The sequence below is a fragment of the Ylistrum balloti genome, unplaced genomic scaffold, assembly GCF_031769215.1.
Source record: "Ylistrum balloti isolate Yb309-2 unplaced genomic scaffold, AGI_CSIRO_Ybal_v1 Utg370780, whole genome shotgun sequence".
Taxonomy (NCBI): domain Eukaryota; kingdom Metazoa; phylum Mollusca; class Bivalvia; order Pectinida; family Pectinidae; genus Ylistrum; species Ylistrum balloti.
In genome coordinates, this window is record NW_026782456.1 from 794,025 (window position 1) to 819,526 (window position 25,502).

A 25,502-nucleotide genomic window follows, 5' to 3' on the forward strand; every position below is an offset into this window, starting at 1 on the left:
ACCTTCCCTGGCCGAAGATTAACCAAAATTATGATTTCATACAGCCCATCCCCCTATTCCCAGGGGCCTGAGGGACAGGGCATTTATAAGAAAGCATAAGAAAATAATTAAAAAATGGCTAATTTGTCAACATCCATATGTAGACATTTGTTGTAACGATTGCAACCAAAATCAACAGATACGGACTTCGGGAATGAACTTCACAACGGCAATTTCCACAGCTACGGACACGGCGAAATCTACATTACAATTTGAGGATGCCTCGTGCACTTTCCAACAAATAGCGTTTACACGAGTTTTTTAAGGAAAGGTGGACGAAGGGCCAAGAAAAATGGGGAAACTGTTTCAGCAAGTCCACCTTCATAATGTATGAAACTTCATTTCACAACATAAAAACAAGGAGCAGTAATCCTTCCAAATGCAGATGATTAGGCCTACTTAATTTGGAAAAAAATTGTAGTCTCCGCATAAGATTAACTTTTATGATGACAAGGGGCAGTAACTCTGCCAAATACAGTCGAATCCAACCGTCACTCGGGGAAATACCTGATGTCAAGGTGTTTCGGCCTACCAAGTTTGTAGAAGATCGATTGAAACCTGTGGGAGTAGGTCTCTGGACAGACGAAAAAGAAAAAAAAATGGCGTCAGACTGACAATGCCATGCCATAATATGTCCAGTTAAATTTTTGATGCACATACATGAACTATCAGATCATGGTGGCAACGAAAAAAAAAGTCTTCAACCTGAAAGACGTTTTCAGTGTTTCAACATACTACACATACTGGTATAAAACCAATGATTTGAGGAATCTAGGCCAGGTGAGCTCAAGACAAAACAATACTATCTAGTTCTTTCATCTTTATTTCCATGCATATTAGTTGCATACATCAAGAGAAAACCCACATTCTGCAGGCCCTGATTCTATTTCACATCCTTTCTTTTCTGAATTTCAATTTTCCCCAAAGGGAAAAGTTTGCTGCAGAAACATCTTGAAATTTAAAATAAAGATATGAAACCAGGCCCTGTTCTCACATCGGATGTAAATGCCTGTAGTCTCACGATACACTTTGTCAAAATCACAACTCACTATCATAATCTTTCTTTTCCACATCTGTTTACTTCCTGACACCGTGCTACAGTTTTTGTACGACACTGCATGCCAACAATATTTTAAAGTTTCCACACATGCAAGCTTAACAATAACAATATATATGCCAAAGAGACTTCAAATTTTCTAATTCACTGTACAACATTGTGCAAATACAACGTAATGTAAAATAAGCAGCTTCGTCCTCAACAATCTTTGTTCTTTACAAGGGTGTGTGAATTAATCTGTTGTTATAAAATCTTTTCATTTGACAAAAGGGTTCTCTTAAAATCTGGATATATATATTTCAGAATGTCAGCTTATCTTGTTAAAATCTCATTCGTTTTCGACATTCTACAAAATCTTTCCTCATTCTTCAATCTCCACAAAAACATTTCATCCACCTTTCACAGCTCAACGATTTATGTTACCATATATACAACACATCAAGTCACTACGTCAAGCTTGACAAGAAACACACTTAATACAACACTACTCAATTGTGTGCTTTCCACCCAGCCATCTCCGTATATTTCGAATGGGAAACACATTACATTTATATAGCATTCTAAACAACTAACACCAGACTTTTCTAATTTGACTTGGACATGTAAAAGTACTAAAAATCTAAATCAGTGACAGAAGCAGAGAGAATCTGTATTGTGATGAAGGTCTTGATATGCTTTGAAGACCTGTACCCTGGAAAGATATCTTGGGTATCACCAAAACAACAGATACTCATTTTCCCCACAATTTCCAACATCTTTCAAAACTTTCTGAAGCTGCTTTTAATGCTTAACACACAATCCTTCATATTGAAAGTCAGTTTTAGTGCTGAAGCTGTTAGACAGGACATAGACTCCAACAACATTAAAAACAACTTATTATAATCTTTAAGATTTACAGCATATTGACAACAGAAAAATGATACTTATTCAACATAAATGACTATTTGATGAGTGTGGTCTTTTGCACTCTGCACTGTCATGAATCAGATAGGAATGGGATGCTGATGACATTACAGAAACAAGCATCTTGAATGAATAAATAAGAATTCCTTAAAATAAAAATGAACAAAGCTAATATTAACTTATATATTGAGACATCTTGACTTAAAAATATATTGAGCTGGCTACCAACAAACATTTCTAATGGAGAGTTAGCCTTTCACAACTTTTTTCTAAGAGTTTACCATAATTAAAATTCACTGGTTTGAAATCTATAATAGCTTATCAGATCTTGAGTGTGGTGAATGGTTTTGAAAAAAAAAAATGTTCACAGCAAAGCTGACAAAGCTACCAGTTACATTCATGTACCTACTCTAAAAAATTCTTTGAGAACAATTTAATTCTGGTGTTATTTCATTTCAGAAAATGGATAATGTACATTATATACTCATCAACATGTACGAGTAATTCAAACAGTCAGAAATATTTCACCTAATAAAAAACTAATTGAAAGGTTTCCAGTTTCAGAGTTATGTAAATATAAATTAAAGTTTGATATCACACTTCACAAATCTTCAGAAAGATAACAAAAATTGAGACACAAATGTTTGAATTAAAACTAAATGAAAGTACTCATGGCCTATGCTTACAAAAATCTCATAAAGAGTAACTTTCATAAATAAAAAATTACCATAAAAAATTGCTAAGAAAGAAAATCTTACATAATTCTATATGCCTGGTGTTAGTAACCCTCATGCACGATTGGCTTTAATAAAAAAAATTATGAACTGAAAGATATTAAAGTTCCTTTTATGCCAAAGTTAAGAAAAGCATTTTAAATAAAATTAAGGGAAATTTAAAGGAGCATTATAAATTGAGAGCATATCAAATTTTAATTGTCAGTACAGATCAATATGAAAATTGGATTTTTTGTCTTTTTAGTATTGACAGTAAAAAAATGTACATTTTAGAATTCTTATTAATATGTTGATAGATCTTCTAATGATATAAATATGTCATCTTTATACCACGTCCATGTTAACTGTCTTTTTTTGTAGTATTGACTCTAAAAAAAAAAACATTTTAGAATCCCTATTATTCGCATATATCCACTAATGACATAAAATCATATTGTTTGTGTGATTGTGTAACACTACCATCATACAGGAAAACAACTTCTTCATCACTGTCTATGGTGTGCTAATACCACTGATCCTTTGAAATTGTAAAAAAAAAAAAAAAAAAAAAATTATCAAATACTTAAAGACTTCACACTGTGCCCTGCTGTATCTGAGCATACAGCTGCGCACCATCAGCTCCTGCATCCATGGGCTGTTGCATGACATACTGTACAGTACCATCCTGGTCCACAATGGCATGTGTTGCATTTTCCCCACCATCAGCAGTCTGGACAATGATGATGGTCTCCTGTCCACCCTCAGTTTGAAGTGTGGTCAGTCCCTGTCCTGCCAGTAGTTGAGCTGTGTCACTGACCACTGCTGTCGTGTAGGCACCATCATTCCCAGACACTGTTACATACGTCTGACCATCTTCCTCCAGATGCACATTTTCAACCTGAAGAAAAATCAAAACAAAATTCAAAAAGTTAGTCTGAAATAGAGAAAATTGATATGTTTAGTCCAGTATATTTTCATCTTAAAGGAGGTTTCCTACCAAAATACCTCTGGTAACAAGTCTCGTATTATTTCACCACTTGTAAGATCTACTTGCATTTACTTCACAATTTATATCATGGAACATCAGTAGAGTGTTATCTAAATCAGTTGTGATTTTAATAGGACAAGATTTATTATACATCTCAATCCAAATAATTCCACATTCTAGTGCCTTTTTGTTATAAGTTTGTCAATGACAGTATAAAAATGGGAACAGAATCCAGGAATGATTCAGACTACAGCAGCATCTCTACATGTCTATTATCATTGTTTTCATATCTTATGAGTCAAGGCGAAAAGTCTTTTACCAAAGGGTTATTCCAGTAAAATATTTTTCCACTGATCAGATTCAAAAGACAAATTCCATGCAAAGCGAAGTATGTGCTTGAGAAAATAAAAACAGATAGGTAGATAACTTATTGAAATAGCAGTCTGACAGCAAAAAAAATCTATATACAATTAATACAGTTGACAAAAAAGATCAAATTGTGAGAAAATGCCAGATCAGCAATCAGCTTAAATAATATTGCCTTTTAACAATTGTACTTACTTGTGCAACTGCACCCTGTTCATCCATATCCTCATCATCAAGTTCATCATCAGAGTCCTCTTCAAGTTCAAACTTGCGAATGATAGCCTGTGCAGCTTCCCCAGCAGTGACATGGACTTTGCCAATGTGCTCCAACAGGAGCTTCTTGCGCTTGAAAGTCTCCTGGCACATGTCACATTGGTAGGGTGACAGTTTTTTATGCACCAGTTGAATGTGGGACATAAGATTGGACTTATTATTGAAGCATCGTCCACAGTCTATACACTTGTGCGGCTTCTCTCCTGTGTGGATCAACATGTGCCTATCTACATGATATTTCTTAGTGAAGCGTTTCTCACAAACTGAGCAAATAAAGATCTTCTGGTTAGGAGACTTCCATCCTTCATGAACACGTTTGGTGTGACCGATCAGAGCTCCGAGTGTCTTGAATGCAGCCTTGCATGTATTGCAGAGATATTGGCGAGTATGGAGATGCATGCCCTTAATATGGGTGTTCAGATTTCCACGGAATGCAGATGAGTAATCACAGTGTGGACACTTGTATGGGCGGCGACCTGAGTGCACAGTACGCATATGGGAGCTCATACCAGTTTTGAGAACCACTTTGCCACAGATTGGGCAAGGTATTTGCATGCGGTTCTGTTGGTGAAGTTCTTGGTGACGTTTGATATTCTTAGTGGTTTTGCCACATTCTTGGCACTGCTCACCATCTTCTTCAGCACCTTGTGTTGACACCTTCATTATCTTTTCTCTCCACTTGGCATTCCTCATTTCTTCCTCATAGTCTGTCTCGTCCCTGTGCTTACCCTTGATGTGCTTCACAAGGCCAATAAACGCTTTATCACAGAAGGGACAATTCAAAGCCTCCTCAGTGTTCCTAACAGATCTCCTCTTTGGTTCAAGGTCTTCAAACATTCCAACATCTTCTTCTTTCTTTTTCCTTTTTCGTGGAGACTTTTCCTCTCCATTTAAATCCATTTCTAAACCGAGCGGTCCAAATTTTTTTTTCTTCAGTTTTGGATCAGTCTGGGTCAGAACTGATCTCTTTCCAGGTGATTCTTCAATAGTTTCCACCTCAATAAAAGGTGCTACAGGTGTATTTGGCCCAGCAAGTGAAGATTCCATAGGTTCATCCTCATCAATTTGGTCAATACTATAGATGTCTCCCTGATCCTCTCTTACTATGACTGTCTTCATTTTCAATTGTTGTTTGTCATCATCCATAGGCTCCTGTTTTACTCTATGCAAAGTGACTTTACCGGCCTCTGTTGATGCATCAGACATTGTCTGCACACTTTCACTATTTTTCATGCGTTTTCTAGCAGGTGTCTCCACTTCAGCTACTACAACACCCTCTTCTTCCTCATCTTCCTGAAATTCTTCATCTGCACCCCTTCCTCGTTTCTTAGTGACAGGAGTGACAGTAGCTGTTGCAGCAGGTGTCCTTCTTGTTTTGTCTTCATCCTCTTTCTTCTTTCCCTTGCCCTTTTTTCCTGGAGATTTTACTAACTCTTCTTCAGTTTCATCCTCAACTTGTTTTCCTTTACCTGACCTCCGTTTAGATTTGTCAGAATCTTCTTCTTCAGCAAGTTTACTTCTGGTGATGGTTTCTTTTGATTTTCCTTTTCCAGCTGATGGTGTTTCTATTCTAACTGGTGTACTAGATTTTGACGGCCGCCCACGTTTTCTCTTAACTTCGACAACTTCCTCCTCTTCTTCCATTTCTTCATCTTCATCCTCCTCTTCTTCCTCTTCAATCTCAACAACCTGTTCCTTTTTAGGCCTACCTCTTCCCCTACTCTTTGGTGTAGGAGCGTCTTCCTCTTCTTTTCGAGGTCTTCCTCTCTTCTTGGGTTCACTACTTGAACTTGGTGTTACTGCTTCTTGTGATTTACCTTTTCTACCCCTCGGAATAGAAATTGGTTCCTCAACTTCTTCGTCCTCTTCCTCCTCTTCTTCTTCTACTTCAACTTCTTTCTTTTTTGGCCTTCCTCTCCTTCCTGGCGTTTTAACTTCTGGAGTTTCCTCTGTTTTGGCTTCTTTTGAAGGGCGTCCTCTTCCTCTAGATTTCTCTGGTGTTGTAACTGTATCAGCACTCTCTTTTGGTGGTCTACCTCTACGACCACTCTTTGGAAGCTCTGGAGTTTCTTCTTCACCCGCTTCCTGTTTAACAGTTTTAGCTGGCCTTCCTCTTCCTCTTTTTGATTCTGGTGTATCTAAAGATGGTGTTTCCTTGGCGGGTCTTCCTCTTCCGCGTTTTACTTCTGGTGTTTCCACTTCTACACTACCCCTTCTGCCTGGTGTATTTATCTCGGGAGTGTCAACAGCAGAAGCAGACTTCCTGCGTGATTTGACAGCACTAGCTGCAGCTTCCTCCATTACTTTTGACGGTCGTCCCCTACGTTTTGCTGGCACCTTCTTTTCTTCGATTTCCTCCTCTTCCTCTGGCTCTACTTCTTCCTCTACTTCCATGATCTCTTCCTCTTGTTCACCTTCCTGTTCTTCATCTTGCACTTCCTCCTCTTCTTCCTCTGGTTCTTCTTCATATTCATCTTCATCATCATCAGGTCCTGGTAGTGGCTCAACCTCACCCTCATCATCATCATCATCATCAACATTGTATGTTACGTCTACTGTTCCACCATCATCACATTTCAGAGTTTCTATAGTGGCACCTGTACTTGGATCTATCACTGACGCAGTTGGAGTATCCCTCTTTCCAAACAGAGTATCTTCATTCGTTTCATCTTCATCTTGAGGCATTTTTTCTTCCTTTTCAAGTATTTTTTCTTCCTCATTTTCAAGCACATCTGGTTCATTGTCATCCCCATCCTCTTCCAATGCATTCTCTGTGTTTAACTGAATTATCTTCACATCTCCTTCTTCTATAAGTTCATCTTCTTCATCAACATCCTCTAAATTTTCAACTTCCTCCACCTCCTTTTCCTCCTCTACAATATTTCCTGGTTCCTCTTCTTGCTCAGGATCGTCTATTTTTGCTGTAACTGGGACAGAGTCTACCACTTCATCTGTGTTTTGTTGTGAAAGAACAGGTTGTGCTTCTTCTACATGTTCCTCTCCAAGGGGGGCATAGGTCTCAGGTTCAATGACAGCCTCTGTTACTGGTTGTTGTTCAGATGAAAAGGACTCTACTGGTGTCATATTTGTTACAGCCTCTTGTACATTGGTATAGGACTCCACTGGGACCACATTTGTTACAGGTTCTTGTACAGTGGTATAGGACTCCACTGGGACCACATTTGTTACAGGTTCTTGTACATTGGTATAGGACTCATCTGGTACCACATTTGTTACAGGTTCTTGTACAGTGGTATAAGACTCATCTGGTACCACATTTGTTACAGGTTCTTGTTCAGTAGTGTAGGACTCCACGGGGACCACATTTGTTGCAGGTTCTTGTACAGTGGTATAGGACTCCACTGGGACCACATTTGTTACAGGTTCTTGTTCAGTAGTATAGGACTCCACTGGGACCACATTTGTTGCAGGTTCTTGTACAGTAGTATAAGATTCTACAGGTGTCAGGTCAGTTGATTCAGCAGTCATCATCTCCTCCTCTACTTCATCTTCCCTTTGTTCAGCAGCTAATATCTGTAAGAAATTCAACCCAGTATTAAGATCTAACTATTAGACCAATTCTCATTCCTGTCTCCAATGTTTTCATCACAATTTTCAAAATGTTTGAATTAAGCAACAAGTGGTCTGATAGTACATGGTAGAAACATGAAGAGGCTCTATGAATTAACTAACAATAATAACATCACATTTCTTAAGTTGCTTTTGTTAGCAAAGTTACCTACTACTGTTGCTTTCTGAAGTTCTCTCACTGTATTGTTAATCTGACATATAACTGTGCTGATGAGCTATTTTCATTAATATGTTTTATCTGTAAAAATATGTTTAAAACAAAAAGTATAGAAACTTATAGGAATGACTCACTTCTTCATTTGTCTGTTGGACAGCTGCTTCCACAGCACCATTACTCTGTATCACCTGAAGTCCATCTACAACACAATCATAAAGCATCTTATTTTGTAATAACCTCACAAAATATTGTTGATTACAAATCACAAACCTGATCTAATATGACAATTGGCAAAAGGTTGAGAAAATTCCAAGACTTGTACAATGCCCAAATTCAGAAAGTGGATGAAATAAACCAATCAATGTCTTATGATATGAAGAGCTTTGTATATGATATTAAACATTGATTTTCAAAAATGTTTGTTTCAATTATATAACTAAATGCTAGCAGATACAATTATAGTTGCTTTTCACTATTCCTGGAAAGTACTGGACAGTTAATATCAATATATGCAGGTAACACCCAACCACCATCTTTTCTTCATAATACAATATATATAATTGTTCTAATGTCTATGCTACAATCATACAACATATCTGAATCTCCTAACAAACACATACCCAGACAAAGCGTTAATTATTGAATTGTTCAACAAGAGAACAACTTTCAAACAATAAAAATTATCATTTATCTAATACTAAGGACAACTAGGCATAATCTATATATTACAAATCAAATGTAGGTAGGCTGTAGCAATCAATGTTCAGCTTTCCATATATAATGGAAATAGACAATGTAAACATTTGACTAACCAATACAATAATGAAAATTGTTACTTTTATCAATTTTAATCAGTCTATAATTTTTTTCCTGTTAAATACCTGCTGTTACATGAAGAACTTGCATGTGAGAAATGTCTTCTACAGCTTCCTCAGAGTTATCTCCCTCCACAACATCAGCCTCCTCCTCCATCTCCTCTACAGATTCCTCTACCATGTCAGGAACAACAGGCATCGGCAGAGCCTCCATGTGATAGGACACGTTGTCCATGGATAGACCTGCCTCACACTGACCCTGCTGGGTACCCTGGTTAGATATTACATAGCTTGCACTGTCCACTGTTTCTCCAGCTGTAAATAATAAAATATCTAACATCACAATCAGGTTTATGCAAATTAAAAGTAATTCAAATATCTAGGTCAAAAGGTTTCGAACAAATATATTATTGTTATAAAAAATATCCCATTAAACAGATATATTTTCTATTACAAAGACAACTATCCATGCCAACACCTTTTAAAGATGTTCAAGTGATACTGAAATTACAAAGTATACATTCAATGAATTCTAAGACAATATATTGATGCATTTTAAAAATACTGCAGTAAATAATAATAAAGTCTTTCCAGAGAGTAAATTTTGCCACCTAGTATTGATACTTGGCTGGGTTAAACTTTATCACTTTGACAGCATTGTACAATAACTGTTTTCAATATGGGAAGGCATTGGCCTATATATGAACTTCTTGTTCTTGTGTATGGTGCGTTTCACTTTAATGAAATATAAAAACTTCCTAAAAATAGTGCACATCATACATGTATCTTTTCAGTTTCTAAAACCATTCAGTACATTACCTGATAAAGAAATCATTGCTCCAATAAGTTACAATTATACGTTTTCAACTGTTATAGGAGCTTCAATGTTTGTTCTGAGATTTTGTGTATCATAGCTTTGGGAAGCAAAAACATTATTCTTATTAGGTCATTGATTTACCAACATACATGTACTTTTCTTAATTTTTGGAAGACAAGAAAAACAATACATAATTTCAGTAATTTGTTCCAAAGTTATATGTAGATTTATCAAAGTAATATACAATACAGTATTACACAAATTAAACAAATAATATCATAAGTGTCAGCTCAGACAACCTCGGTAATCGGAATAAAAGTGTGCCAATATACACTGAACACGAAATCACTGTGTTAAGTGTCCATGTAGTGGAAGATATTATTGAGCAATTCAGGTCACACAAAAGTAATAAACATCAGTAAAATGTGACAATTGATATTTCCTACTTGATGGTAGCTGATGTATTGTCCTTCTTCATCAATATCACAACTATTTATGTCATGAGATGACACATGAACAAGAAACATTTGGTGTTGAGGTTATAACCTTAGTGACGATGAACAATTAAACTTTTAAAGTATACAGGTTAATTGAAGCAATTACTATTCAGTTCTTGATCAAACATGTTATACACAAAGTAAAGGAAAGAAGTAAATAGGAAAATATTCTTAGACAGCAAGGCCGGACAATTAATAACCAAATATGAATAAACATGCCAGCTACTTAAAGCAGCTCAAGAGGTCAAAAGTTTGACACAATTTGCTGTAAAATAATTTGAACCTGCAATTATCATTTTCCCTGACATCTTCCTTCTACCAGGACACATGAAATTACCTGTAACATGTACAACTTGTGTTGTTGCATTTTCCTGCTGGGCAAGAGGCTCAGCCATGATCACTGCTGGCATTGTGCTACTAACAGCCTCTACCTCGCTATACTGGGCAAGATCAGCACCATCTGCTGCCAGGTTCTCAGAGGGATATATCACTACACCCGGCTCAGCTTCCATGGTCGACTCTTCCACTGGGTCAGCCATCACTATCTCAGTTTGCTACCAAAATAGATTCATAAGTATTTTCTCCTCTAGATTTCCACTTGACATAATAATAGTCAAGAAATTCTTACTTCAAATATATCTAGATCAAATATTAATATCATACCCTGGATACAATCAACAGAGTCCATATCTAAGTATTGCTAGTCGTTATTTGCATTTTGTCAAAAGGAATATATAAAATAGGAAAGGAATAGCCTTGTCATAAATTCACCATTTTATTGAGTGTAAAACAGAAACTTTGTCATAAATTATCCAAACTTTTTTCAGTCTAAACTCTAGGGACTGAGAACCCTTTTTTACTCTAAATTGGTGTTGGGTAAACTGTGTTCACTTGTGATTTCTGGCTCTCAAAAACTTGCATGCATCATATATTATAAGTCATTTTGTTTACAATGTATTTACTTAGAGCCATGGCATTTATAAAAAAAAAAAAAAAAAAAATGAAAGTGTTTATGAATCTGTACAATGAATATAGATCAAAAGGAAATCTTACAACTTGGTCAGCAGGTGGATCCATGGAAATAACCTGTTCCTCCACTACAACAGACTCCCCCTGTGGTGGGACAGGATTATCCATCCTAAAATTGAACATCAAATGATAAGTTACTTATTTAGTGAATGATGTCGATGTTTCAGGACACATGTTAAATCATATGATTTTAAAGATGCACAATGACCGTAAATGGCATACTTGCATTACCACCTGCCTGCCTTGTGATTTCAAAAATTATGTTCAAATCCACCAGTTTCTACACTCAAAGGTTTGTTTGTTACATTGTCTACCTTACTACTTTCAGTTTTGACAAACAAAGACTAACACATACAAAGGTTCTGTATTGCTTATCGGCAGAAATTCATGAAAATTTGTCTTTTAATCCACTAAACATATCTTCAATTTGAAGATGTACATAAATCTTTTCCACAATTTTGAAAACAATAACTATTGGAAGTCATCAAAGTTAGCCAGTATCATCTATAAAGTTCTGCCCCATTGCAATTGCCTGATTATTGCATACCAGACATAAGTTTCAATTAGTGTGTGATTGAAGAAAGTTTTAATGCATATGTAATATACTTTATCTACAACTTTTAAAATCATACTAATTCTAAAAAAAGATTTCAGTTTTCATTTTATACAAATACAAATATTTTATATAGATGAAATCAGAAATATGTTTCCCTGTAAAGGTTATTTGTAAGTAGAGAACTAGAAACATATATATATAAAAAAAAAAGTAATTGCTTCAGATGAAAAGATGAGTTTTAGAAACACAATCAATAATCAATCAGATTCGGAGTGTTGCATGTTTATTCAATTATGACATCAATTTCAAAATCTTGTACTTGGGTTGGGTCGGGATCCACCCATATAATTCAATCGTGATATCAAGATGGATCGAAGTAAATTTAATATTAAGGAACATAAATTTCCTAGCGTGCATACTCTGTGTACTGTTTAATGTTGCACACGTTATAATGCAGGAAATGATGCACATTTTATTGTCGAGTCAGCTCTACTTAATCCATGTAGTCACATGATCTAAACACTCTAGCATTTTGACCTATGACCTGCGACAAAAAAAAAGAAATAAATCTGAATACATTTATCTTAATATTTTAATGCACGTATAGTGCCTCCTTTACCTATACGTTTGTGTACAGCATAACTGATGTCAACGGAATCAAATTCATTCCAGGGGAACTCACTCCAATCGTGAACGACCTACATTTCATTATGATCATAATGAATGCCGCACCGACTAGGTACTTTGTCATAAATCCGCCATTTTGAAATACGTATAATGCATACAGATTTTTGAGAAATTTCCCTGTTTATTACATATTTCAACAGAATCCATCAAATAGTTTCTGGAATGGCACTACTGATCAACATTTCTGAGTACTTACACATGCCCTCATACCCGAAAATTAAATAAATTGTCGCCCCTGTTTACTTCAAGGGCAGTAACTGAAAAACAGGCCATTTTAGTTATCGCCCGTTGTCTTTCTTCCCCTGCTGAAGTTTACGACAACAAAACTTACCTCGAATGTGATGTCAGTCAACTTAATACCTATGGGAATTGATCTCAGGCCACAAACAACAGAATGCTTATCCTAAATGTCCAATATTTTCTTTTTTACAAAGTGAGCTTCGATTTTTCGGCCATACAGACCCGGCACGCTTCCCCGCGATCCCACAATGCACCACGGCATGGATATCGTGAGCTTTCGCGGCTTTCCGTAATCATAATCGACACGGTCGAGATTATTTTTTTTTTCTGAAATAAAATCGCCAGAATAGAGATTTTAATCGCGATGTCATTTTCCTAAATCATTTCTTTAGTTTTCTTTTTATTGGTATATAATTCTATACAGTGTCCATGAAAACGTGTGCATAAACGCCGATGCAAAATAGACTACTACGAAAACTGACGTGTACGTGCTCCGGTCTGCTTACATATATATATATACATATATTTTGTACTTGTAGTTACGATTATTATATGTTAATCATTTTGTTAATCTTGAGCTTGTTGTTCTGCGAAATAACCAAATTTTTAAACACACAATACCAAAAGTCCACAAGGAAATGGATTTGACGAGACTGATTGTCCTGTGTCACGTCATTTTTTTTCAGAAGATTAAAAACATCTCTTCGTTGATTTCAAAATATTACACTATCAAAACCATACACTAAAATTTCAAAGTATACAGGTAAATCGTAGCTAAATAGATTTTTTTACGATGCATACAGTTCATTCATGCCCAAAATAACCAACGTCTAAATTTCAGTGTATCCATCGTAGGAGTCACATGAAGAGTCAAACACACAGAGAAGAGATTAACACAATGCAGAACATGTTAGGAATCACGTTCGTTGCAGTTTATTTTCAAACTGAAATGGCATTTTACGGATTCTTCTTTCACTGGAATATATTTTATAAGCTTCATTGATCCAAAATTAAATACTAGTCACGACTCCGCCTTAGTCTCAGTCTCACGAAAACGACTCTGAGATCCGGCGTTAATAGTTTTGTCATGTAAAATTATAAAAAAAAAATGGAATATATGCAAGGAATGTTTTATGAGTCACAAGTTACCTTCGTAGTTGCCTATTCACCTTATATGACTTCCTTTGTACTTTAAATGTATTTCTTTCTTCTATCAAGATCAGATTAATGAACGTAATGTTCCCTAAATTTGTATACAGATATTCTTCTTCTTTTTGATAAAAAAAAAATTTAAAAAGTGTAAATTCGAGCAGTTCCTGGATTTCCTTTTTATTACTAAGGACATAACACAAAACTGACCTGTTGTGTCATCTCTATACGACTATGTCATAAAAATATCGTAAAACACGTGTGAAATAACACTATTGTGACGTCAGGTAGTGAAAAACCGTCCAGCCCGGGTCGAAAAAAGTCTCGCGGTGTTGCAGTGAAAATATTTCGAGTGTTAACTTTTCTTTTTCAGAAAAAAAATGGTTAAATGATAAATGGGATCTTTCACCCGTGCCCATATAATATGCAATTTATAAAACAAGTTCAATAATTTGATATTTCACTCGCTTGAGTGACATGTTTAATAATTTCCATATTACACGTGAATATTTTATGTAATCGTGTCTCTGTCGATACAACTTTTCTCAGCTGTAGTTTCTCGGTTTCTGCTTGTTAAGCCTGCATTTGGTGTTTACCTATGTAAAAATACGTTTTTCTGCGTAGGCTAAGACAGACTGGGCGTTAGTGTTAAACAATAGGTCTTATTTACAGGTAAGAAGACTATAGTCCAATTCAGAAAAGTTTGTCTTCCAGTGTATACAACACTTTTGTTTCATAAAACATTTGATTTTTTCACATAACACATTGAATTCATAATTAATAATTTTGTACATAATGTAACCAATATAGATGGTAATTGAAACAGATTTTAAAGTTTTAAATATTTCTTATAAACACATTTATTGACAACGCACAATAATTTGACGATGTTTATGATAAATGAAATATTGTTTCTACTGCATGGCACTGTCTATGTACACAACAACACCATACTATAATCAACAAGAAAAATAATTGGAAATTGGAATCACAAGAACGGGGGACATATTTTTTTTTTATGTACATGTGTCTGAACACATATAATTAGGATATCATTTTGTTTTATTTTTCTACACATCAAAACATGTAATCAAATGTGTTTTGAAATACTGTTGAATATATATTTTTATCTTGTTTGTTTTTTAGAATAATATTTCATTTCTGAGGTAATTCAACCTTTCATAAATAAAATTATACATGTATGCTCAGAATAGATCTATTCGAAGCCCATGATGTATATTTGTATGTTTGGGTTCGTTTGCTTTACATTTTAATATATTTATCAACTATCTCATGTTTTATGATAAGTGTCAAATATCATAAAGAAAATATTTGAAAGTCACTCATGCGTGAGATATACCGTGCAGGCTAGGTGATACAAGGTAATTTTCAGATGCAGGCTAAGTGAGAGTGAATCCTGTTACGCCATTTCACTATCATCACGCTGGAGGCATAAACAGAACGTTATCTAGCTTCCGTTGGTGCATATGATGGTAAGACCACTTATGTTCATTATGCATCGATTTTTTTTTAATTCATTCATTTTTTTGACAAGTTTTTACATATTACACAATATACAAGAGAATCCACACAAAAACATACACACACACTCTCACACATGTGTTCTATGGCTTACACATGTACATGCATCATCATCATCATCATCATCATCATCATCATCATTTTTACCAACATGCACATGTATCTACTACTTCCTGCACACAAATTCACTCATCAACATTCACACCCACTTACACTCATAGCAAACTTACATGTACTTAACAAAATACTCTCACACACAAGTACAAAATCATATCACATACACTTATCAAAGATATTTCCTCACACACCTATACTCACTCATAAATACATTTTATTATATATATATATATATATATATATAACATTATGTATCCTAAACACACACACACAGAGAGAGAGAGAGAGAGAGAGAGAGAGAGAGAGGGGGGGGGTTGGGTTATGATCATTATTAAATAAACATAGCACTAATTTTCTGGAAATTAAATAAATTTAAAGTAAATTTGGTAAAGTCAAGGCCATCATGGCCATGGGGAACAGACTTGTTAGCATACATACTATAGTTCTAAAATGGGCATCCATTTTTTTCAATTATTCTCAAAATTTGTTTTCATAATAGTGATTTTGCTAGAAATGTTGTACTTTTGAACATGGAAATGATCCGTAATCTTATTTATAAGAGCATTTAAATTAAGAGATTTTTGTAGAAATCTTGACATATAAACATAAGTGTTTAATGAGAATTAAAATTTCATTATCGACAGTGTTAGCATTAGGATGGATAATTCCAAATAAATATGTTTCTTTGTTTATCCAGAAAGGAATCAGAAGAATATCAAGAAGAGATTCAAATTTCTCCAATAGAGTCTGTACCTCTATACACTCCCATAGACAGTGAACGATTGTTTTTCTTTCTATATTACACAGTGTACATAAAGGGCTGGGAATTAGATTGATATTGAATTGATATTTCTTACTGTAAATGCATTCACTAGTTAATTGATATTGATGTAGTATCTTATAAGTTTTCCTTTCTAATGGTATTTAAGAAAACGAGTCTTAAAAAAAGTGTTTTTTTTTTTTCGACAATTTCTTATATGCCTCTAAAACTATTAACATTATCCAAAGGAGTTAGACTTATCAGGGTTTTATTGTACTATGAATTCAGTTTGGATCATTAAACATGTAGTGAAATTCTAAGCATTGCAAAATTTATTATTAAACTTTGGGTTTCAATTTAAAAAAATAAAAATAATAAAAACACACAAAATTATGGCTCTTAATGAGGAGGCCTCGATGTTTCAAGAGCTAATAAAACGACGTTCATATTTTTTTTCTTCAATTGTACACCTGTAAGCATCGGCTAACTTCCCTCTTTAAAAAAACAATACAGTTTTACAGACCTCGTTCAAAATAAATTAATGACAGCGTAGTCGAGAAAATCGATTTTTCTAAATGTTTTATTGCCACCAACTGTAGATCAAATTAACCCGTATAGCCTAAGAAATAGAAATAATTTCACTTTACCTAATTATAGATTATCACATACAAATTTGTCGGTCATCCCTTCCACAATTCGTTTATGGAATAAATTAGATTTATCGGTCAGGTTACAACCATCACTTAGTCGTTTTAAAAAGGCTTTGTTTTCTGGTCAAAGAGAGATGACTCCACCCCCTTATTTCAATTATGGAGAGAGAAAACTAAATATTATTCATACAAAATTAAGACATGCGTGCAGTTCTTTAAATTACGATCTTTTCCGTGTGAATCTCGTGAATTCTCCAATGTGTTCCTGTGGCTTTGCCTGTGAAGATAACTATCATTTCTTCTTCGTTTGTCCAAATTACCAAAATCAGGGACTTAATATGTTAAATGACTTAAATATACTACGTTTTAATCACATAATTGATATTGATTTATTACTTTTTGGGGATAATCAATTACCTTTAGATATTGATATAGACATTTTTAGAATAGTACAAATTTATATAAGTGCCAGCAATAGATTTACAATTTAAGTTACTACAGACCAGCATTGTATATAAAAAGTTCGGTAGTAATTATGTTTCTGTTGTGTCCGTTATGCCATCACTTTAAAATTTATATAAATGTTAATCGGAGAGGGCGTTGATAATGTTGAAATAACTTGTGCCCAATCCATTGTTGTCAAATTTTGGCAAATAAAATATGTTTAAACTTAATTGATTTTTCTATTTAATAACAAATAATCCTGCCAATATTTGTTATGTACCGGTTGCCTCCCCTGGTTGGACTCTTTTCTTTACTGAGCAGAAAATTATTAGTAATCGGCATCATCGAAGTATGTGAACGTTGAAATAGCCATATTATCAGAAAGTCGACAGAATCAGATTGAAAACGGATTCAAAATAACATATTACTGACTAATAAATAAATAAATATATATAAATATAGATGCCAAATTATCTTAGGTCGTTTTCACTTGGGTAAATAGACCTGATTTTCAGCTGGGCCGACTTACAAAATCATAAATCACTCATCTCATCGAACTGGTATCAATTTTAATAAGTTACCTTATTCCTACCAGAGACGTATATAACACGTTATATATGTCTCTGTTCCTACAGATCTGGTATCTTTCGTGGTTGACAATGAAACAATGAATGAGATTCTACATACATGCCGAAAGCTGATTTGTTTCCAAAACCCCATTTTTCTTTGTTTTGTTTTAGTTTTTTTTTAAAAATATGACCATTGTATATTTTACGATACAGTTTAATCAAATAGCTGTGTATGTGGAAATATATGTGAAAATGTCTATCACTTTTTCTTTGAATGCCATCGGTATAATGTTCACAGAAATGGCCTTTTCCAACGCTTAAATGATATGAATTTACAAGTTCACTGTGAGGTAGATCTGCTCCTTAATGGAAATGATCAACTTTCCCCAGAAACAAACTCTGATTTTTTTACGAGTCCAACGTTTTATAAAACGTAGCAACAGGTTTTAACCATGAAACTCTGTTATAATTTCACTTCCAATGACATCATCCCTTCTACTCCCCACCACCACACCCCCACCCTCTCTCTTTCCCTTCTCTTTAAAAATATATTAGCCAATATTTATGTAAATTATTGATGACTTGATATTGTGATGTTTTTGTTTTGTAATGTATTGAGGAAAGGGCAACTATAAGTTGAAATAACTTGTGCCCGATCCTTTTGTAAATAATTTACAATTAAATATGTTTAATTCAATAAAAACAATCTGTCCCCACAAATCATCTATTATTTACATTCTGCTTTTCATGTTCACATCCTTCTCATTATTAACTTTATATATAATATTGAATTAATTAAATTTTGTCATTATTCATCAATTAAAAAAAAAAAATAAATAAACAGCAAAAACAAACAATTATCCATAAGCTATTATATATTACAGTTTATCGGGTCTCTAGATCTGTGAACGCATGGCCGGAACCATCCATTGCTGCTTGAAGATGATTGGTTCAGATAATATGGCAACTCTTACATGGTTAAGGTAATTAAAAAAGTCAAGGTAAATGTGATATTCGGTAGCATATAAAACTAAAATTGTCTTAATAATAAATGAAATTGTTATTCATTTCAAAGGTGAAATGATGGAATGATAACAAGTCATTGTTTGTGGTCTTACAAAGTACACAAATGAATTTCTTTTTTCCCTTGTTTTAAACAGCATTTCAGCAACACCACAACCCAGTGCAGATGTGCTGTATGGAACAAGACCACATGGAGCCATGCTTTGACCCGTCAGAGAGAGACCATGTTTACCCCTGGATCAGCAAACCATATTCACCCTCTCCTACCACTCAACATGTTTGCCAGTGTCAAGAATCAGGTAAATTAATAATTACCACATATTCATTACATTTACAAAATCAATGCACTCTCGCACTAGGTACACAAAACAGCAATTTTCTGATGAGAAATAATCTTACAAAAATGTGAACATTGCATGAATACATTTATGTTATAATCCAGTTTAAATATCTGTATTGCTGATTAAGTTGCACACTGTAAAAACTTACATAATGTCTACAACTATATAATGTAGGCAGGTACATTTTGGGGTTGGAAATACTGGTACTTTAAAATTCAGTCAAAAACAATCTCTTGGAGCTGACACGTCAAACCAATGATAAAGATAATCAAATGATAATCTACATATTTTTCAGTGTTCCAAACAGGCCACCGTCTCTACCGATTGATAGTTTTCTGTCTTCCTAGTTGCTATCACAGTTTTAAACACTTGCATGATATTGTTTGCCTTAATTGATACAGTAATTATCTTGTTTATTATTGTTGTTCACAAATAAATTATCAAATCCTTCCGGTGTCAGTTTAACATAATAGATAATCCCGACAATCAATGATGGCGGCCTCACAGAATCTTGGACTTTTCCACGAAAAATCAACTTGATAATCCTATAGCTATAATATATGTACACCTCTGCTTTTGGCCTTTATTTTCTCTCAAAAATAAACAAACAAACCAAAAAAAAAAAAAAAAAAAAAAACTGCATAATACATGGGGTTTTACAATAATTTCTTTTTCTATTAGAAATGCATACATCTCTAATGACATGTATATTTGCCTTTTAGTATGCTGACCAGGAGATGTCAAGTTCCACGCCCTTGAAGACAGTTGGAAAGATCTAATGTCAACGAATGAGGGTAAGGAAAATTCATACAACAATGTTATACATACCATACTTTATTATAAGTATAAGATTATAAGCAGCAAATTTTTCCCTCATGGGTTGGGTGTATGGCTTATATACCAGTGTGACTTAGATGTGGACAGAAAAAAAGTCTGCAGAATGCAAAAAAAATTTGTAGCATACCGGTAAGATATTGCATTTTTTATGAGTATCTGCCCACGATGTTTTGTGACTGAAACGGATCCTGTAGAACCATCACTTGTAATCATACACAAGATGATTTGAAAATCGCAATGAAAATAACATTCTCAAGGATTTAATATGGATCACAATAATATCTTCTAGACTTTTGTGGTTACTTCACAGCAGTTGCAAGAAGGCATGGAAGAAGTTAACAATTAAGCCTATTGCACCCTGGGATTGATGGGTCATCTGATAATTGGACATATTCCACAATGGCTGCCATGCTTATTTATGATATGAATGGCTTACTGCAACTGAAGAAAATAAGAAAACAAGAAGAAATATTATGAGACTATAATAATTTTTTCAGCATGCACGGGCCTTCATTAATATTTTACTGCATAGACATTGGTGGAAAGATTGTTTAGAAAACCATTTGTAGCATCAGGTCCTATATTTGTGCGTAGACAATCTTTGAAGGCCCCAAGCCAAACAAATTTGATATTGGATATTTTTATGTATTTTGAATGACCAGAATAATTTTGAAATCACATCTAAATGATGTTGATAAATTGACCTCCATCATCTGTTTTATCAACAAATTTTGGTCAACATAATGGTTTCCATATAATAAGAAAATGTAGTGGTTTACATGCCAGTGTGGCAAATGTGTGAATCAAATTGAAAAAGTTGATAAAAATTGGCTCTCTTGTCTATATACCGATGCGACTTATAGTTGAGAAAAATATGGTACAGACATTGTCGCCACAAATAACACAGATATAATGACAAAGCATTGAAATACCCTGACATCGTATTTAACATAAATGTTTGTTTACTATTTTTGTAAAATTCTACTTCTCTTATTGTAGGAGTAATCAGCATGCCAGATTACATACAAGCCAGGCAGTTACCATCACGACAGTGACACTTTAATGTTGTCAGAGTGATTTAACATCACACAAATCATTTTGATTCTTGAAAGGAGACCTCAACCTGGCAAGAACTGGAAAAGGTATAATCATTTCAATGCAATCATGGTCATGCGACAAAATGGTATATACCAGCTAATATTCTTTGATAACAATCAATTATCAATATCTCTCTTAAACAAGTTGTGATAGTGTTCAAATCGCTGTTGTGAATTTTTGATCACATTGTTGAGGTTTTAAATTCTTCCTAACTCCTGTTTTATGTGTCCTAAGATGGTTCTATTAGCGTCATTATATTTCAACAGATAATAGATTATGAAGCTACCATGTGGAGGTTCCCTCTTTAGGTAGTCCTATATTTGTGATGTTTTAGTTGTTGTTGCGTGTTTTAAATATCCATCCGTTTGTCCTATAACAATTATAGCTAATTGGTATTTTAGAAGTACCAAATGCATTGGTCTCCAATTTCATATGTAGATTTGCCTTGGTCCCAAGTTGTGCATAGATCATTTTGGGAGGATCAAGATGGCTGGCAGGCAGCCAGTTTTATTTTTGACAGTTATGTTTTTTTATCGCTCTTGAAGTACAAGATGGATGATTCTCAAGTTTCATTTGTAACTTTCTCGTGGTCCCTACTTGTGCACAGTTTATTTTTTAACTGATGAGAAAATCAAGACGACCGTCTTGTTGTTTAACAGTCAGAGTTTGGTTTAGCTGTTACTTTAGAATTGTTGGATGTATCGTGATTAAATTTTATATGTAAGCTTGCTTTAGTCTGTAGTTATCTATATTGTATGTTGGGACTTACCATTGAGAAAAGAGGATGGCTGTCAGGCGATTTTGACTATGATAAATACAGGCAGTGTTTAGACTGATTATCTTGCCTACATTAATGGATGACAGAATCTAGCTGACCCCTCCTGTAGTTGAACAGACCTAGACTTGTTTGCATTCTGCGTCTTCTAAAGATTCTTTTTGTGCTTAAATGTTTTAGTAGATCACAGTTGAAGGAAATATTTTTTATAAATTTTCAAACTGAGATAACAATTCAATATGTTTTGGTTCAGGCCCCAGAAACAAAAAATCCTGACAAAAATGTATCTAAAGAAAAACAAATTGATAAAGCTCATTGAACTTAACATAGATCTTCATAGCATTACCTTACCAAAGATTTTGGTGGTCAACAGTCAAGGTTAAATGTCATACCTCCATCCAATGTAAAATCTTGTTTCTGCTTGACAGCTTTACTTTATATTCCCACCAGAGCCACCTAGATCTAAACTTCGTTAGATTTCAGTAATCATCTGACTTGGTTAAAGGTCAAACGTTACTGTTGATCATATCTTCATTATATAGCCTTTGGTATTAATGTGGTAATTCTTGGACACAGTCATTTATGTAATAATAAAATGCATAGTTGTGTCTGTTTAAGGCTATTCTTTAAAGAAAATAGATAAAAGAATAGATAAATATTAATACAATGTAGCCTGCTGTTGATATTACACAATATATAGGAGGAGGTTTGATGTTAAATCTAAGTTGTATGTATGTAAATAAAATAGGCATGTTTGAGCTGAAATGAAATTGTTGCCAAAACCCTTGAAAATTTATCTTCTCCTGTTGGGATGAAAGTGTTTTGACTAAATTTGACAAAGACATGGCATGTGTAGGCATTTCTTACTGGGAAAAAAACCTGTTGTAAACGAAAAAAAGTTTCACCATGAAACCCTTTAAAGCCGTTCTTCTCCTGTCAGGGGAAAGCATTTCGACTAAATTTGATAGTGAAAAAAAATAGCCTTAAAATCCTTCTGCTAAGATGAAAATATTTTGTCCAAATTTATTCAGAAGTATCCTTGGGTGAAGTGGACTCAATTTTTTATACACTATAAATCCGACTCCTGAGGCCAGTGGGGCATGCTAGTGGGCCCAATAGGGAAATCTATCAAAATATTTAAAATCTATCTTGTTTTTTAAGAATTGGAGGCTATAGTCCTAATTTGGTTTGAAGCATGCTTGGTGGAAGGAAATCAGGTTTCTTTGGAGCCTTTATAATCCTTCTGTAGGAATAACTGGATGTTGTCCCAATTTGGTCCGATGTACGCTTGCGTGGAGAGGTATCATTTTGGAGGATAGATGGATCTCGGCCCTGTATAGCAGGAGTGATGGGGCCCAATGGGGGAAGCAGCAAATTCTTCGAGATCATTCTTCTTATGTAGGAATACATTGATTCTGACCCAATTTGGTGTGAGACATGCTTGGGAAAAGGGGATCAATTTTATATAAACAGGATCAAAGGGATCAAAGGAGTGGGGCAAAATAATGGACATGGATCACATTCTTTAAAATCTTTATTATGTTGAGAACTTAGTTGCATCTAACCCCTTTTTGAAGGAGGGTTAAGCCTGCTACGGTGAAATAGGTACAATTGTTTTAAATACTTTACTCTTAGTTAAAATAAATCAATTTCAGCAAAGTAATCCAGGTGGGCAATACATGCCTTATGGGCCTTTTGTTTTATCAATTGTCTTTAAAATTGACTGACTTGTTCCCTCGAAAACATGGTAGGAAATTATATTTTTGCAATTATAAACAGTGCATATGTGTAGCTAAAAGAATTATCATTACATTTAATTAACTTCTTTTTCTCCTGAACAGACCCTAACTGTATCAACAGAAAACAGAGCTGGTGTTCACTGTATTTTGTCCCAGTAGGAAGGACAACATTTTCTATATTGGGATAAGGACGTGATGTAAAGGACAGTGAGAGGAATAAGAGTTCACCTTTCTGTCACAAGATAAAACTGTGAAAACTGAAATTTTATCCTTCTACTATTTTGGGATTTGAAATTGAGAGATCACTGTCTATACTCTTTCCTGAATTTAAAACCAGCTATACAATAAGGGGAAAAGAGACTTAACACCTTTTGTACTTTTATTACTACAATTGTGGAATAATATATACAGCACAATGTCTTGAGACTTAATTGTGTGAGGTCTTTTCTAAAAATGAACGCAAAGTCATGGTAGCAATGATTTATGAATCTGAAACCGATTATCTCCCTTAGACTGGTGAACAGTTAGACTTTCTGGCAGACAATTTACATGGTGGAAAGGTGTTAGGTCAGTTATGTCTTACTGTAAAAATTGCAATATACATTTTTGTATGAAGGATAATTTTTAATAGTTTCCCAGAAACATCTCTGTTTTGTAATTTCACTTGTGATATTGTGTATTTGTAATTGTAAGAGTCATTATTGATTTCATTTAATTTTCGTTTTTGTAATTTTTTTCATGGAGAAATATAATTGAATTTGTTTTGGATCTACTTTACAACAACAAGATATTTAAGTATTTTTAAACCTCAGTTTTCTGCAGGTTATTTGGAAGTTTCTTTATCAAATATTGTAGAAATCTGTGTTTCCTATGGACTGAGTACGGAAGAGATCCACATGCTTTGAGGAATTTATAGGGAGACATATGTTGTCTTGGTGTCACCTCCAAATGTACGTTAATTAACTATTGTATACATTTAACCCTGGTAAATACATATCTGTAACCTCTCTAGCTTGATCTGTTATATTAACCCTTTCGGTGCCGTAGGCGACTTTGGTCGGCAATTTTTATATCTTTATTTTATATATTTTTATAATATTTGGCACTGAGCTGTACATTGTGAGAGATATTTGGCACTGAACTGTACATTGTGAGAGGCCGGCGCTAGAGCCTGTAAATTTTTATATCTTTATTATATATATTTTTATAATATTTGGCGCTGAGCTGTACATTGTGAGAGATATTTGGTGCTGAGCTGTACATTGTGAGAGATATTTGGCGCTGAGCTGTACATTGTGAGAGATATTTGGCGCTGAGCTGTACATTGTGAGAGATATTTGGCACTGAACTGTACATTGTGAGAGATATTTGGCGCTGAGCTGTACATTGTGAGAGATATTTGGCGCTGAGCTGTACATTGTGAGAGATATTTGGTGCTGAGCTGTACATTGTGAGAGATATTTGGCGCTGAGATGTACATTGTGAGAGATATTTTGCACTGAAAGGGTTAAAGCCCATACACATTTTGTAGGAAGCTGAGAATGATACTTAACCACATACACTTCTCTGTAACTCTGGATTCTTGAGGATGAGTTCTTGCCTGGAGGGAAAGTTTGTGACCCTGGTAAATACAAGTTGTAATACGTCTCTTGGCAAGAGAGAACTTTAGCTTGATTGGTTGAGCGTAATATTAGTAAGCGAGAGGTTCCATTTCTAAATCAAAGCGAAGG

The 25,502-nt window shown here is 34.5% G+C and overlaps 1 protein-coding gene and 1 long non-coding RNA gene across 2 annotated transcripts; one reads left to right on the forward strand and one right to left on the reverse strand.

The window, feature by feature from the left end:
* Positions 1-844: 844 nt before the first annotated feature.
* Positions 845-12,945, reverse strand: LOC132558292 (biorientation of chromosomes in cell division protein 1-like 1). Its single transcript, XM_060222836.1, has 7 exons — positions 12,820-12,945; positions 11,270-11,354; positions 10,554-10,770; positions 8,969-9,217; positions 8,222-8,286; positions 4,262-7,873; positions 845-3,610 (listed from the first exon to the last, which is right to left on the reverse strand). Exons 2-7 carry the CDS (start codon positions 11,351-11,353, stop codon positions 3,305-3,307), a joined length of 4,533 nt encoding a protein of 1,510 aa, XP_060078819.1. The 5' UTR covers position 11,354; positions 12,820-12,945; the 3' UTR covers positions 845-3,304.
* A 4,775-nt stretch (positions 12,946-17,720) lies between these two features.
* Positions 17,721-24,922, forward strand: LOC132558298 (uncharacterized). Its single transcript, XR_009554541.1, has 6 exons — positions 17,721-17,739; positions 18,844-18,942; positions 19,120-19,281; positions 20,046-20,117; positions 21,160-21,302; positions 23,875-24,922. It is a non-coding gene; the product is annotated as an uncharacterized LOC132558298 (long non-coding RNA).
* The last annotated feature ends 580 nt before the right edge of the window (positions 24,923-25,502 follow it).

Coding starts and splice junctions, on each gene's coding strand:
- LOC132558292 (XM_060222836.1), bottom strand. CDS start 11,353: ATGGATAATCCTGTCCCACCACAGGGGGAGTCTGTTGTAGTGGAGGAA. Junction 8,287..8,968: donor AGTTCTTCATGTAACAGCAG/GTATTTAACAGG, acceptor ATTGTGTTGTAG/ATGGACTTCAGGTGATACAG. Junction 7,874..8,221: donor TCCAACAGACAAATGAAGAA/GTGAGTCATTCC, acceptor AATTTCTTACAG/ATATTAGCTGCTGAACAAAG.